This window comes from Phycodurus eques, chromosome 13 (assembly GCF_024500275.1).
Source record: "Phycodurus eques isolate BA_2022a chromosome 13, UOR_Pequ_1.1, whole genome shotgun sequence".
Classification (NCBI taxonomy): domain Eukaryota; kingdom Metazoa; phylum Chordata; class Actinopteri; order Syngnathiformes; family Syngnathidae; genus Phycodurus; species Phycodurus eques.
In genome coordinates, this window is record NC_084537.1 from 6,876,263 (window position 1) to 6,893,065 (window position 16,803).

At 42.0% G+C, this 16,803-nt stretch overlaps 2 protein-coding genes across 11 annotated transcripts in view; one reads left to right on the top strand and one right to left on the bottom strand.

Annotated features, from left to right (window-relative positions):
- Positions 1-11,589, top strand: part of ctnnd2b (catenin (cadherin-associated protein), delta 2b) — a 122,836-nt gene extending 111,247 nt beyond the window's left edge. For 6 of the 10 annotated variants that reach the window (XM_061693809.1, XM_061693814.1, XM_061693813.1 and 3 more), the window contains 8 exons: positions 1,253-1,426; positions 2,318-2,468; positions 3,074-3,332; positions 4,133-4,226; positions 4,342-4,468; positions 5,533-5,661; positions 6,159-6,235; positions 8,266-11,589. In XM_061693809.1, coding sequence (XP_061549793.1) covers positions 1,253-1,426; positions 2,318-2,468; positions 3,074-3,332; positions 4,133-4,226; positions 4,342-4,468; positions 5,533-5,661; positions 6,159-6,235; positions 8,266-8,529 — 1,275 coding nt within the window. In that variant the 3' untranslated portion in view covers positions 8,530-11,589. The remainder of the gene's footprint in view (positions 1-1,252; positions 1,427-2,317; positions 2,469-3,073; positions 3,333-4,132; positions 4,227-4,341; positions 4,469-5,532; positions 5,662-6,158; positions 6,236-8,265) is intronic. The other 4 variants (XM_061693811.1, XM_061693816.1, XM_061693819.1 and 1 more) reach the window with 1 other exon arrangement.
- Positions 11,590-15,519: 3,930 nt separating this feature from the next.
- On the bottom strand, positions 15,520-16,701 carry LOC133412148 (interaptin-like). The gene has a single exon (XM_061695277.1). It carries the CDS (start codon positions 16,691-16,693, stop codon positions 15,728-15,730), a length of 966 nt encoding a protein of 321 aa, XP_061551261.1. The 5' UTR covers positions 16,694-16,701; the 3' UTR covers positions 15,520-15,727.
- Between the last annotated feature and the right edge of the window lie 102 nt (positions 16,702-16,803).

The following is a 16,803-nucleotide window of genomic DNA, read 5'->3' on the forward strand; positions in this document are numbered from 1 at the left end:
CTTCTCTAACTACTTGTCATGCTTATAATAGTCAATCAGAGGCACATTCTGATTGAGTGGCAGACATCTTTTACACTTGCAGAAGATAGAGAATGGAGAACCCGACATATCCGGCGTGTGAATCGCCAATTAGTCTTAATTTTCCCCTTTTCATTTCCAGCAAAGACAGAATAAGATTTTGAAACGGTAATATTGAGGCAGGCATTTTAACTTCCATTTGTCAAGTCCTAACTTTTTTTTTTTTTCTTGGGGGGGGGCGTAACTAGAAGGTTAAGTGATCTTACAAGTAACACATCGATCAGATTTAAAAGGATAAATAAAAAGTCATTGCTTGAATATCATATAACATCGCTTCTATCTTCTATGTGTGTGTCGCCACTCCAGTGCAGCTGTAACCGATTACCATGAAGTAGCAAATAGAGCTCTTGTTGGAGGGGTCCTATCCTCCTCTCCAATTAACTGTGGGTAATTAGAAAAAAAGATAAGAGGACAGGAGCGAAGTAACTTAGATGAAATTACATTAGAGGAAATTCAGGAGATTACCATCAAACATTTTCGAGACCACTCGTCCGGATCACAGTCACAGGTTAGCGTTCACTCTGGACATCATCAAAATAATAATGGCAGACCACAGCAATGTTGAGCAATTCACATACACACCAGCGTCCAATATTTGGGAGGTATCGTGATACTAATATTCAAAAGTTCCCTTTATTAACATCCATCCATCCATTTTCTGAGCCGCTTCTCCTCACTAGGGTCGCGGGCGTGCTGGAGCCTATCCCAGCTGTCATCGGGCAGGAGGCGGGGTACACCCTGAACCGGTCGCCAGCCAATCCCAGGGCACAGAGAAACAAACAACCATCCGCACTCACATTCACACCTACGGGCAATTTAGAGTCTCCAATTAATGCATGTTTTTGGGATGTGGGAGGAAACCGGAGTGCCCGGAGAAAACCCACGCAGGCACGGGGAGAACATGCAAACTCCACACAGGCGGGGCCGGGGATTGAACCCGGGTCCTCAGAACTGTGAGGCTGACGCTTTAACCAGTCGCTCACCTTGCCGCCCCCTTTATAACCTTTATAATTAATTACCAAGATAGTGAAACTTTTTATAATGAATAGCTGGCTTACTAGAAGTGAGAGCTCCTCCTTAAAAGTTGACTTGTCATCGTAAACCAGAACATTAGGTGAATTATTGAAAGTCCACTTCGTGTTGTCTCGCTTTAACTATGTATCATTTTCTACAGTGGGATGGTGTAGGTCCATTTCCAGACTTGGCGGAGCCCCCAAAAGGCATTCAAATGTTATGGCATCCCAGTATTGTCAAACCCTACCTCACCCTGCTATCTGAATGCTCCAACCCAGACACCCTGGAGGGAGCAGCTGGTGCTCTGCAAAACCTTGCTGCTGGGAGCTGGAAGGTATAACCTCAAAATATTGAAATCCACAGAGAGCCAGAAAGATCAGTTGAAGAGCACACTGGTGCGCTGGGGAGTATCCCATTCTATAAGCTCTGTACGATAGCAAAATATTTTATCTCTGCAAGAAACACTCACATGTGCTACCATTAAGTGCAGAACCAACCATTTTTTAAATTCCATCCATCTAGCCTTCGATGTCACGACGGGATTAGAAGCGAATTGGGGTTAGAGGCCGAGTAAACCCTGAACGGATTGCGTAAATCGCAAGAAATAATGCAATTATTCGAAGCCGGCGATTGTGACAATTTAATTCAGTCTTTTTGGATTCATTTTTGGACAGAAAACTCGAGCAAACGCAGTCTTACAGCACCCCAATGAAATTCAATTTGAGTAGCGGAAAAAAAAAACATGATTCTGTCATTTATTTCAGCAGTTGATTGGCAACGGGTTATTTTCTCATAGCAGACATTCATTCAATACAATACAACATTCATAATAAGAAGCAGTAGTCAGAAGTATTAGAAATGTTTAATGAAATACATTCTCTGACCTTTAAAGCAGTCAAACTCTCTGTGCGTCACAGCAACCATTAAGTAAATTGCAAAATCATTTTCAGGGCAACTGAATAGTCCCATTCGCTGAGCAAGGCCAACAATGTTCCGTCTGACCTTGTGTCAATGAAAGAATGGATTTGAATTAAGAGGGTTCAGTGTTCTTCAGCACGTTGTACATTTACAATATTGACAACAAGTTTATATTTTTAAAACATCAGGGAAAATAAAGTTATTGATAGATTATGAAACACGCAGCAGTGTATCATGTAACAAACTAAACCAAATAAATCTCTGTGTGCACCTTTGACCCTCTTCCTCTTTTTGGGTCTATGTTCAGTGGTCAGTCTATATCCGGGCTGCAGTGCGTAAAGAGAAGGGCCTTCCTATCCTTGTGGAGTTACTGAGGATAGACAATGACAGAGTGGTCTGTGCCATTGCCACCGCATTGAGGAACATGGCTCTGGATATCCGAAACAAGGAGCTTATTGGTAAGTAACTGGCGAAAAAACGATTTCAAAATGTGTTCTCGGAGACAGCTTCGCTTGCGACAAGGATGACGGAGGTCGGGGATGCGTTGGCAGAAGCAATCGTGAAAGAAAAATGTTCAGATCGTCCTTTCATGTTCCACTGCTTATCCTGCGGCGTTCGCCCTGGAATGGTCGAAAGTCCATTAGCGCACGTGTACACAAACAGCCATTCACACTCACATTCACACCTACGCAGTCGGTCACCAAGAGAACATGCAAACAGCCCACAACCTCTCACTGTGAGGCAGACGTGCTAGCCACGTGGGCACCATGACACCAATAATAACCACCGATAATAAGTTGTCATGTGTTTTTCTCAAATGTTCTTTGCGTTTGTTTGCTGAAGGGAACATTCCAATTCTTTAAGAGGGCTTCAACATCAGAAATAATATAGTTCAGTACCGTATGTAAATTCAGTTATGTGGTTTCTAAATTGAAGATAGCAGCCATGTCTCATACAGTGATGTGCCAACCCCTGTTTTGGGAATGACGAAAAAATGTAGCTCTCCATCATTTAATCCCAGTCCCCCTTATTCTGTTGCGTCACTCATTGTAAACTACACCAGGTAAATATGCCATGAGGGACCTGGTGCACCGATTACCCGGTGGCAGTAACAACAACAACAGCAGTAGTGGTGGAGGAAGTGGCAGCGGTGGTACCAACAGTTGCGGTCTCGTGGGAAAGACCATGTCGGACGACACGATCACAGCTATCTGCTGTGCTCTGCATGAGGTCATCACCAAAAATATGGAGAACACCAAGGCCCTGAGGGACGCCGGGGGCATAGAGAAGCTCATTGGTGTCGCCAGAAGCAAAGGAGACAAGTAAGTGGAATGTTATTTACAAGACATAGAGCGAATATTTTATTTAGATGGCTGAAAGACAAGAGACAACAGCTCCTTATTGACTATCGCATTGTCACGCATTGTATTCATATTTTATGCACTCTATATGAATGAGTGTAGGATACGGGTGCACAGCCAATGAAATGCAGATCGCATCCAGCCAGAAGTGCAAATGTGGAATTTCTGGGATTATGCATGTGTACATTATCGAAAAATACATCAGGATGTTTACAGGTGACTAAGTGGCAATGTGTCATCAATACATTTACAGCTGGTTATAAATGTGTATTTTTTTTCATTACCCTGCTCACTAACACACAAGCTATCTTCGGGCGAGAGGCGGGGTACTGGTCGCCAGCCAATCGCAGGGCACATACAAACAAACAACCATTCACACTCACAGTCACACCTACGGGCAATTGAGAGTGTCCAATTAATGCATGTTTTTGGGATGTGGGAGGAAACCGGAGTGCCCGGAGAAAAGCCACGCAGGCACGGGGAGAACATGCAAACGCCACACTGGCAGGGCCGGGGATTGAACCCCGGTCATCTCAACTGTAAGGCAGACGCTTTGACCAGTCGCCCACCATGCCGCATGTGCAAACCAATTATCCAAAATGGTAGCATCTACAAAAATCCTTATTGGTGCAATTTAGTAATGAGCCCTGTAAGGCCAGTAAAGCGAACTGGATGAAGAGTGTCAATAAGAATTTCCATAGATTTGCTTATAACAGAAGGCAGACTGGCTTTATTCTCTTCTCTTGTTCTCCTCTCTGCTGAATTCCCAGACATAGTCCCAAAGTAGTGAAAGCAGCTTCTCAAGTTCTGAACAGCATGTGGCAATACCGAGACCTGCGCAGCCTTTACAAAAAGGTATATACACTCGTCCAGTTTGCTCTATACACTCTGGATGCGTAAAATCCTCTGACATTTTAGTCATTATCTGCTAATTGTTTTCATGTTTGCCTTTTCTCATCCTTCCCTCTAGGATGGCTATTCTCAATACCACTTTATTGGCTCTTCTTCCACAATAGAAAGGGACAGGCAGCGGCCTTATTCTTCTTCTCGTACGCCGTCCATCTCTCCTGTACGGACCTCGCCAAACAATCGATCAGGTGAGTGTGTATCCTTTTTGTCTTTCTAATATGACTTGGTTCATATTCAATGTCACCACGGGTTTTTTAACCTTCACTCAATGACTTCAAAAAAACAATTCCGCTGTCAAACTGCGACTTTGCATAGCAGATGGGATTTTTCGGTCAATCGTACGCAGAGTAGCTCTAATATGAAAGTGAACAAACGTAAGCATCTTCGGGGCATAGCGGAGAATGACATTTTTGAAATCTGACTGATGAATATTGCAGTTACTCTGTTTGGATTTGATCCTAACATTTGGCATTGTTTTTTTTACCCTTTTGCCGGCCATCACACATATTTGGAAAGTAGGTGTTTCAATTGAATAGAATGCACTACGCAGCCAACTATTGTTCAAAAATAACAATTAGATTGTTCTATTAAAGTAAAATGGTACCATTTTGAAAATATCGCAAACCAAAACGTTTGATTTCCACGTATTTCGATGAGCATCCTCGTCAGGAAGACAGCGAAACAATTCAAAGTTCCCAGATGGGAACTGAAAGCCTTTAAATGGGGTGGTGACCGCTTCATGGTGAGGGTCCTGTCATCGGCTCCTCCACTTAGCAGATTTGGCATGTTCTCCCGCGGTCTCTGCGGGTTCTCTCCTCACTCGCTAGCGTGCAAGTGTGAACGGTCAGGTCTCTGTATGGGAATCGTCTGATTGCTTACGACAAGGTTCGGATGAGTCTCTCTCCCCCCCCCCCCCCCCCCCCCCCCAAAAAAAAAACAAAAAAAACAAAAACAAAGGATAGATTGTTGGAGTGTGAGAGAATGAAGTGCTCAGAGGCAGATGTAAAAAGTCAAATAATATAATGGCGTGTGAGGACTTCAAGTTTATTTAAAATCACACTGTGGAACTAACGCACGGAATATCAATACATTAAGGGTTTTTTTGTGATTGTTAGAGAAAATAAAACTGACCCTTTAAAGGTACGTTAGTTTTCCTGGTATTAAGAACCTGAACAACTTTGTGTTTCACCCTCAAACAAACAATCATTGGTAGAATGGTTCAAAATGTTCCTTGCGTGTCACTTATGTGCAGCAAGCGCGCCAGCTTCACCGAGGGATATGTTGGCGTTGAAGGAGAGGAAGGCCGACTACGAACTGAGCGGCAACGTCACCTACCGCGGCAACAAGGGTGAACACACATCCCGCAAGGATGCCACGATGGGTAGGCAAAATGATGCTCTCACAATTTGTACTTATATATTTTCAATTTCTGAGTCAATTCCAATGCTAACTGTGTTCAGGGTTGCCGCCAGGGATTCCGGTCCCCGTGAAAAATAAATTTCACTTCAGGCCCCTCCATGCCAAGCCCGCAATATTATTTTATGCCGCCCACTGTCAGTCATGGGTGCATGGGCACTTGAATTCACCCAGTAGGCAGTGTTATTGTTGTCTTTTCAGTTGCGTCACACAATACGCCGTGAAAAGTGCTGCCCAATCATCTGTGACAGGGATGTTTTTGTACTGGGCAACGTTTGGTGCGATGATACAATCCCGGTGTCAACGCTTAAGTGAACCATAACAAAATGAGTGATACGAAACACACCAAATGATTTGGTCTGAGATTTTAAAAAAAAATCAATCAATCAATCAATTCAAAATATTAACAGTGTGTCATGCCTAAGTGAACGATTCAGATGACTTTAATCTCTATCTCCAAAGGTCAACTCTCCAGTGGTTCTTCAACTCTCCACAGAGGAGCATATGTGTCACCGACTGAAGACCTGAAGTATAATCAGGTAAAAATCATTTTTAGTGGGAGAACCACTTTGATTACAACAGAATTACACATCCTCCATATTCAGTATTGCCAAAAAGTCAATACTGTCAAGTTGTCTAGGCCATCAATTGTTGTTTTAGCAATGCGCAATAACCATACAACTAGAGTGTCACTCAAAAGAGCCCAGTTCTCAAAATAAATAGAAGCACTCATCAATGAGGCTATGTGGGCTTTGCAGCTGTCAAGAGTTAAAACCCAATCAGTTTCCATCTTGTGTAAAAGTTAACTTACTGTCACAATAAACATGATATCAAAAGTCTACAGACCCCTGTTCAAATGCCAGGTTTTGTGATGTAAAAAAAAAAATCGATCAAGATAAGTCATTGCAAAACGTGTTCCACCAATAATGTGACCTAAAACCTGTACAACTTATTTTTTTTTTAAATCCTTTCGTGAGGGGAAGTAAACATGAGCAAACAAACAAACCAAAAATATGGCTGCACGTGTGCAATCCTATTAAAACTAAATCGGTCAGCACACACCTTGCAACTATTTAAAGTGTCTCCGATTAACCCCAAATCAATTTCAGATGTTCCAATAGGCTTTTCTAACATTTTTACCACATGTGTTTGAGAGATTTGGTCTTGCTGAAACCAAGTTAGATGTTTTGGGCTGTAATTCCAAAAGATATTTTTGGTGCAAACACAACACTTCTCAAAAGAACTCAAAAACAGCATAGCTACACTAAAGCATTTGTGGTGGGCCTAAAACAAGGTGTGGGGATTATGAACAGTTTCAAATAGCACTCAGTGTTCGCGCAAAACCTTCAGGGGATCTGCTAGGAAGCAAAATAACATGTCAGGAAAAGCCCACGACAATATCTGAAATTTATTTGGGGCTATTCAGAGGCACTTCAAATGGTGGCAGGTGTGTGCTGACTCCCATTTTACAGAGTTTGCAGTTTTCAAACTGCTAGCGAGATTTGAATGTAGCCTCACTTCATTACTCCTTCCCCTTCACGTCTCTAACCAAAACAACGGGACGTGCACGGTAAACAAGCCGATGTTAGCTGCAGCTGCTACGTTGCTACCGTGACTTATTGGTGCCGGCGTGTTGTAAAACCCCCAATGTTATTGGTTTGAAATTTTACTTTTGGAATGTCCAATCAATATTAAAAAAATCAAAAAGAGGTCATTAACTTACTTGTCAAGCAGAAATGTTGCTAATTCCACATTGGTTTTGAATCCTCTCAGCTAACTCTGGACACTCAACCTCTGAAAGGCAGCTTCTCAGTGTAACGGAGGCGACCAAAAGTACTGGACAAGTACATGAATCTCACTCCTCCGACACTTTAAAGAGCAGGCGCTGGCCAGTAAGCTGGCCCCCTTGTGCTTTTAGCCTGGTGCTTTGCGCACTTACGTAGCTCTCGTAGTCAAGTAAGTGAATGGGACTATCCATCATTGCCAACAGCCTCTCAAAAGGCCCGCACTTTCTCCTTTATTATCACCAGTTTCCTCTCTTTGTGGCAGTCTTACTTCTTCCTTGACAATGGCGCCATGTTTTTGTGGTTCAATAAAAATAAGGCCGTACAGTAAACTCCATGTCTCAAAATCTGACACAGGATCACACTTGCATTGCAACATGTCGTTCAGTAGACGTTCAGTGGTCAGTTAATCGGCCGCTCACTCGGTGTGTGGGGGGGGGGGGGGGGGGGGGGGGGGAACGTGCATGTTTTTGGAATGGGGAAAGAAGTTAGAGTTCCCAGAGAAAACCCATGCAATCGGGGAGGAGAACATGTCAACTCCACGCAGGAATGACAGAGCTGAGATTCGAAGCCCGAACCTCAGCGCTATGAAGTGGACGTGCCTCCCACTAAATCACCGTGCTGCTACTTTTTTGTTCATATTTTTGAAATCCTTAAATAAAATGATGGTGGTGATGTGATTGCTCCCTTGAGCAGCAAATTATTTCTGCCTCCCACGGTTAATGGGGCTGTTGTGCTTTTCTAATCTGTTCTATTAAGAAATATTTCATTTCTTCTATCTCCAGGTCTCATCTCAAGGATTGCCTTCAGAGCCCTACCCGCCTTTCCAAAATCCTCCCCCAAATGACAGCAGCAACTATGAGGACCAGGCCTTCTACGAGAACCAGGTTCATGCAGGGGGACGGCCCCCGCAAGGTGAACTCAACATGCACTTGCAGGGCCTGAAGTCCACCGGAAACTATGTAGACTTCTACTCAGCCTCTCGGCCCTACAGTGAGCTCAACTATGAGACGAGCCACTATCCGGCATCGCCAGACTCCTGGGTCTGAGGGGAGCGTAGATGAGGGAGGAACAGACGACGAGGTTGAATAGTCTAAAACATAAAGTAGGAAAGATACCCTACCTCCCTGTTCTTTAGTTCCTAAGTAGCATCATAGGTAGCAGGACATCAAAGTGCAAGATGATGACCAAGAGAGGATGAAGAAAACTGAACGGACGCGAAACTCCTTCCAGAGACTTTCAGAGGAGGAGGCAAAGAAGGACCAGAGGGCGGCGGAAAAGAGGCCTTGCATGTGCATGCACACCACCAACAAACCTGACAGACATTTCTTTCTGTGTTTAGTTTGTGACCAAACTGCTAGAAAGCCCGGCAGATTGAAAGCTAAAGACGTGCTGGGCTTGAAGGCCGGTGGATACGGAATGTGAGGGGCGAAGACGTGAATATTGAGTCACAAGTAAAAGGAGTGGGAAATATATCGAGGTGAATTTGAATGAGGAAAGAGGGAAAATGGGAAAAGCATGAAAGATTCCTGAAAGCGTATGGAATGTGTCCCGGGTAGCTGAGAGAAATGTTTGTACATATGTGATGTAGTAACATGGCTTTTAGTAATGTGAAGCACAAGGGGCAAAGCTGTAGGACATGTAGGACGTCTGATACACAAACTTTGTTTCTCTCTGTCACTTCAGCGTAATGATGTGTCCTCCTCCGGGAAAAGATTGCTTTTGGACGTTGTCATTTGTAACTATCTTTCCCTCCCCCCCACCCCCCTATTTTTTTGTGTGTGTATGTGTTTCTACTTTATACATTTTTGGTTGTATAGTATTTGATGTACACTGTACATTTACTGGCAAGGCATTGTGTATTTGTACATTGCACTACTACCTGCGTCAGGCCTGCACCACATGGGCCAAGCTCACCTCTTCGCTAACTATCCTGTCACTATTTCCCTACACACACGTGAGACACGGACACACTATCAGCTCTGCAAGACACAGTAAAAATGCCTATCAAAGCATAAATTACAGTGGGTCACAGTGCTCCATTTACTGCCTTATATGTATATCCAGTACAGGTGGATCTACTCAACATGCATACATTCATACTAAATAAAGCACTACTGCAACATATAGTTAACCGTACAATTATAGTCCGGCCAGATACTGGGTTAAAGTGAAACGACTAAAGGCGTTAATGTTAATACCAGTTACTATTTACATTTTATTTAAGCGCTTTCCGCGATTGTTATAAGGGTGAACAAGATTCCTCGCAATTGTCAAATATTTTCCATAGTTACAAACAAATTCAACATTTACACATTCCATTCACTTGAACTCAAAACACGGCCAGGGTATGAATAATAATGGACCGAACTGTATGTGATCAAGATAGAGACATCCGAGAGTTCCTAATGTCAAATCTACAGTGGAATTCTCATTTTAGCTGCTGCCAACTCATTTTGTCTTTAAATTATGACAATTATCAATGTAGCTTTAATAAAGCCTCACCAAGAGTGACCAGTAACCATGCAAGTTAATCATGATAATTGTATTTAGAATTAGATGCATTATGTGAGCTTTATTGAATTATGATGACAAACGTTTTATGATGAGCCTGCAAAAAGGTGTGAACATGCATGGAAAACTAGATACCCTTTATAAATATACTACCGATTCCAGGAGGGTAATTGAAGAACATGTCAAGACTGGATAACTTATCAAAACAACCAAGATGGCCATGCAAAAAAAAAAAATAATAACAAAAAAAAAATCAATTACAAGCTGATCTAAGAATCCCGTAAACCCATAGCAACCTACTGTTTGTATATTTATACATTCTTCTATTTTTTATTTTTATTTTAAAGAGATCTACATAAACACCACAGCACCCCTTATACAGCCGGTGAGCCCTTCATTCATTTTAGTGCTCAGTGTGTACATAACAGTGCCAAACAAGGTTTCTGCCACCCCACCCCCAACTCTGGAGGGCAGGGAACACATTTAATGGTTTAGTTGGGGCATCCTTGTGGTTTTAACCTTAGCAGTTTGTAAATGCTTTTTTTTTCTTTTTTAGATTTTTTTTTTGTTTTTGTTTTTTTTCTAAAGTGTGTACTACTGACATGAAAGTTGTGTAACTGCACTGGGACCAGAGAGAATTACATAAAAATGTAAAAAAAAAAAAAAAAAAAAAAATAAGAAGAAGAATAAATACATTTTAAAAAATGAAACAACTGGACTAAAAGCAAGGAAAAGACAATTGTACAAAATTTGTTTTTTTTCTGTGTTATAAAATCAATGTTTCAAGTACAATGTTTGAAGTACAACAAACCTTTTATGAGAAATGTGTTACAATTACTTCCTGGTAGACTATTAATAGAGTATGAATATATATTATATAAATATATACTTTTTATGTGCAGATGTGGATGTCACAGCAGCAACATTATGAAAAAAGACCGTGTAGGATGTTCACTTTTTACTTTCCTGGTCAACACACTGAATTTTGTCGACTTTTCTGTGGTAATGTTGCTATGTGGAGTAGATTAGCTAAAGGCTTGTGGATCCATGCTTTCACTCAAAACAAACATGATTCCGAAGTTCTTGAAACTGTAATATCAGATGTGAGCTAACACAAATCAAATCATCACAAATTTGAAATTGTTCCCTCCCTCAAAACACAAATCTGGTTTATTGGTGGCATTAACCTAAACTGAGTGCATGGGTATATTGTCACAAATTAAGCTGAAACCAAATTGTGATTTTTATTTCTTTTTAACTGAGACAATTATACAACCTGACAAAGCTCTGTTTCTCCCTGTTAACTGTTTTTGGAAGGCCGATAGCCCTGGGAAAAGACGCATTGTATTTGTTGACAGATTCCTGACAACGTTGTATATGTCATTGTGATCCTGTGGCAGTAAAACCAACAGTAAGGACTTTGTAGAGATTTTGACCTCGGTGGTTTCCAAACCAAACATGTTTTAAAAAGAGAATTGTGAATCTTTATATGCCTCAAACTGATTGCAACTGCTCCAAAATATAAATGGTCCATTGAAGAGGAAATTGCGAGTTGTTTGTTTTGTTTCCAATTCTGATTTCAGTGTCGCATTTTGGTATGACAAACTTTAGGACTGCGGATGTCTTTCCGTCAATACAAATTGTACCCTGCTCCAACTGCGTACAACAGGCACATAGAGAAAACCTTTTACAATTTATTGACGACTACTTCTTGCATCTCCCTTCAGCTGAGGGTCCGTTTCATCTCGCCATTGTAGACTACATCGATCAACATTACACATTGCTACTCTGTAGCTCTGTAGTCCAACATCGTAAAAGTAGATCTAATTCATGTTTTGAACCCTTTTAGACCACCGTACTTCGTCAATTGGAGCTAAAGTTGTATGTTTCGAATGCAATTAAATAATAATTGAAAGTACAAAAGGTCGCCTAAAAAGTAAAGTGTGTGTGTCATATTTAGGGGCAGCATTGGGGCCTAGTAATTTGCAGGTCTACCTTACAGTTCAAAGGTTTGGGATTGGAATGGGGACTCCGGTGTGGAGTTTGCATGTTCTCCCTGTGCTTACATGGGTTTTCTCTAGGTATTGAATGTGCGTGATTCGTTGTTTGTGATTGGCTGACGACCAGTCCAAGGTGTACCCCACCTGCATGGACAGCTCGTTCAGATGTCTAGACCACTAGATGGCAATATCCCAACATGGACACGCCAGACTTGACCTTTCTACTTGTATTAAGCATGTTAGCTCATGAGCTCCTCTTGACCCACTGGTACGACTTGGAAAGATTCACTGTGCCAGTGGAAGAGGAGTTAATCCTTATACAATGATGGCCTAAATCTCTCCTGCCTCACTGCCCTCCTGTAAATTGATCTTTTGTTTTTTCTATTGTCACTTTATAGGGCGGCATGGTGAAGAGTGGTTAGCACAACTGCCTCAGAGTTCCAAGGTTGGGGTTTCCAATCTGGGCTCAGGGCTTTCGTGGATATACAAAATCTTCACCCTGCTTTTCAAATGATTTTTTTCTGATACAAAAAAGACCAAATATAAATAATGCACGCATTTCATGCCATATCATGTGTAAATATGTGTTCTGACAAATGAATACCTTGAATCCTTGAAAATATTTTCAAAATCTTTTTCACCATTGGTGGGACCTATGACCTGTACAACTCAATTAAAAAATAGATTGAAAAGAGAACTGAAATAATGTGGTTGCGTAAGTGTGCACAACTGGGACATGGCTCTGTTCAGAATCAACTAATCACATTCAAAATCATGTAAATTTGGAGTCAGCAAACACCTGCCACCATTTCAAATGCATCTGATCAACACTAAATATTTTTTTTTTACTTGTAGATGTTCCAGTACTTCTTTTTTTTTTTTTTTTTTTTGCTTTCTAGCAGAAGCCTGAAGGTGTTGTGCTAATGCTGCTATTTGGATATGTTCATAATTCCCCGTGCCAGCTGAACAAAAAGCCCCAAAGCATCCTGCTGCCACCAGCATGCTTCGCTGGAGGTGTGGTGATCTTTTGGTGATGAGCAGAGTTCAGTTTTGACCGGACCATCAATCCATCCATCCATACATCGTCTGAACCGCTTATCATCACGAGGGTCGCGGGCGTGCTGGAGCCTATCCCAGCTATCTTCGGGCGAGAGGCGGGGTACACCCTGAACTGGACAATCGCAGGGCACATATAAACAAAACCATTCGCACTCACATTCACACCTACGGACAATTGAGTCTTCAATTAACCTACCATGCCTGCTTTTGGGATGTGGGAGGAAACCCACGCAGGTAAGGGGAGAACATGCAAATTCCACACAGGCGAGGCCAGATTTGAACCCAGGTCCACAGAACTGTGAGGCAGATGTGCGAACCAGTTTTTCTCACCGTGCCACCTGGACCAAACATACTTTTTGAAAATATGACTAAAACCAACTACCTTGGTTTCATCAGACCATAAATCATTTTCCTATATGTTGAGGAGATCTTGTTATTATCCAATGAGAAGAGGGGTCAATTCCCCTTTGAAAAGATAATTTAATTGAATTTTTTTTTTTTTTTTTACTGATTTGTACAGGTTTATAGGGTATACAGTATTATGGTGGATAGTCTTGAAATGATTTATCTTGGTCTCATTTACTTATCCCACCCCCAAAAAACCCCTCATTTTAACAGGGGTGTGTAGACGTTCTACAGTATGCGATTAGCTGGTGACCAGTCCAGGGTGTATCCCACCTCTCACCCCAAATCGGCCGGGATATGCTCCAGTTCACCTGCGTCCACATATGTGGACTTCACATTTTCAGTAGTCGAGACCACAATACTACATTTTGCTTTACGAGGGCCTGGTGTCCACTTACGAGGACATTATACTGCTACGTAGTGGTGAAAGAAGGGTATAACACTTTACAAATTAGATTCAAGATGGCTGACAACACACCTGGAAGTTCAGGCGGGCACTCCCGATCCAAACATCAATCAGGTAAAAAATTCCATACAATGTCATGGATGATTCTTGTTCAGATATGTATATGTGTTCAATGTTCGTTATTACAGTCAGATTTTACAAAAGTTAGTAACTAACGATTTACCATGCCGTTATACATACCCACAACAGGAGCCAAGCAGCAGTGAGGAGGACAGTAGTGGGTGTGAGGACCCCATTCCAGAGTACTCTCAGCCTATCTGAGGACGTAAACGTCTCTGTGATGGATACGAAGGATATCGTTCGGATCGTGACAACGACCGTTCACGCACTCCCAGTAACCCTCCACTGCCAGTGGGTGTTCCTGGTGTGTAATCCATTGTCCCAAAGGTCTTGAGTTGCATTTCTAAGGACAAATGTTCCTTTGAACTTTTATCTTGGCAGACGGGGCCAGCGGATTTTCAAACTTTCATTTAATTTAAGTAATTCATTTAGCGTCCGTGTGAGATAAACAAGGCATCTCCGTGACCGTCTGTCTCAGTGAGGGAGCAGAGACAGGGATGCAGCCCAGTCCGAGATTGGGGGGCATGGTGCCATCTGGCAAGAGCATGTTCGTTGGCTGCTCAAGGAAAACTCAAGTGCAGTGTTACAAGCAAGGTGTTCCTCTGCTTACTGGCAGATCGCAACTGTTACACAGCCTTTCCAACATAGGCGTAAAGATGTTTCCACGGGGGGGAAACTCATAATTTGGGAGTGTAAGTACAATGTTTTATGTTTCATGACATGTTCAGAAGAATGCTGCTGTGTTCAGGCACCAAATAAAGAATTTTGCACATCATTATTCAACTGTGACTTTTATTTATTCTATTGAAATATTAAACCGATGTCCTCATATGTGGACATCCTTTTCCTCATAAACTACATGATGTAAAAAGATCATTCTTTGTTTTTAAACTCATCAGGTCCCAACCAGTCCAAATAGCCAGAGTTCTTTGTTTTAGGAGATTAAGTGGTATAGAAAAAAGACGGGCCTTACTACCTGGCCAGTCACAGCACTCTTTCAGAACATAAGTAATGTGAAGGAAGCAAATTATAAATTCACCAGGTGGGTAGTCAAATATTTTCTAAGCTGTGACATCATTGACATTGTTTTGTTAGTTGCTCTGCCAAACTAGGCACTGTGTTAATTTGGGAAAAGATGAAGGTGTAGGTTTCGCCTCAGAGACACAGGAAGCTGGCGCCAGTCCCGGTTGACACCGGGAAAGGCCGCGTTCACCCTGGGACACCTTTGGGTGATTTATGGTCTCCAGTGAACTTGGATGTTCCGGTCTGTGAAGAGACTTTATTTCAAGCCAGTATCCAGGTTCAGGACATTCTTGCTGTAAATATTTTGCAGGTATTTTACATAAAATAAAGTACATAAAATCCTTCAGTGTCAGCAGTTTAGTTTACCACTGACAATCATAGACATATCGGTCAAGCTTTATATATGTATACTATTGTACTGTTTCTGCCTTCCAGGCCAGGAAGCCTCGCTTTTTGACATCATCTTGTGGCACAGGGTATCTCTTGTTGAGAAATCCTGAGAAGGGTGTCAATATGCTGTGTGCAGGAACCTGCTGCTGTACCAATGAGCCTTCATTCTCACTGGCGGTCTTGTCAGTGAAGTCAGAGTCCAGATTCCTATTATGTCCATAGTACAGCATTGAAATTGTAGTTCTGGTTGATGTCTTGAAATATTCATTTGTTAATGTGTGTGTAAGAGGTTGGGTGGACGGAACTGGTGAATGAATGTTGTTGTTAAGTTTACTTTTCTCCGTTTAAGTTTGCTTCATGCTTTTCTCCGTTTAAGCTTGCTTCATACTCTTTCAAAATCTCAAAGTGGTCTTGCATGAAAGAGTGGATATTTTCCAACTGTTTCTCAGTTTCATTCAAAGCCACACCCTGCTTATCGCATACCTTCCCACCGATCATTTCATAAAGGCTGAGGATGGACATCTTAATCTGTGCCAGCAGGTTCAATTTCCTTGATGCAGTTTCCTCAATGCGTTTCCACTCTTTGAACCAGAATTCCACCTTGATTTTGGATTCAAACAATTCCGGCATAAGATGGGTTAACTCCATATCAAGCTCCTGTCTTTCCAACTCGTACTGTTTTTGCAAAACTATCTGTGTTTTCCTCTGCTGGTTGGTCTGCTCATAAGCTTCACCCTCCCTCTGGGAGAGCTGGTCTTCAACATTGTGAAGACTCTCGATGTGATCTGTCAGAGCCTCCTCATCTTCAAATGAAGTCATGCCGACCAGTTTCTGCATGAACTGTTGATATATGATGTGTTGGTGCATGACATTCAGCCGCTCCTGCTTCATCTCCCTCAGCTGCGCACATTCTATCGTCAAATTCTTTATCTCAGTCTCCCTTTCAAGCACCTCTTTTTCCTCATTATCCGCTTTGGCTGAGGCTTGATCAACAATTTCGTCTGCAAGATATGGATCCCTGCTTATGAATAACTCTTCAACTTCACTTATTTCCTGGAGTAACTCATTTTCCCGCGCTTTCAAACTCTCCAACTTCTCTTGGAGCTGCTCTGACTGTGCTTCAAGATCTTTCTCCTCCCGCCGTATCAGTATCTCAGTGTAAATACCATCCCACTCGGTCGTGCCTTTACTCTTTGGCGTCTGTTGAGTGTTTCCGTGAGAGGGCTTCGCTTTCACCTTAGAGATCTTTTGGGACATTACACCTAATTCAATGGAATATTGAGTATTCCACAACATATACGGGTAGGGTATATTATTTTTGTGTACACTAAGAGAGTATATTATATCATTATACTGTATAATACTATGTACAGTGAATTAAGAGATATGAGACACATACCAATACA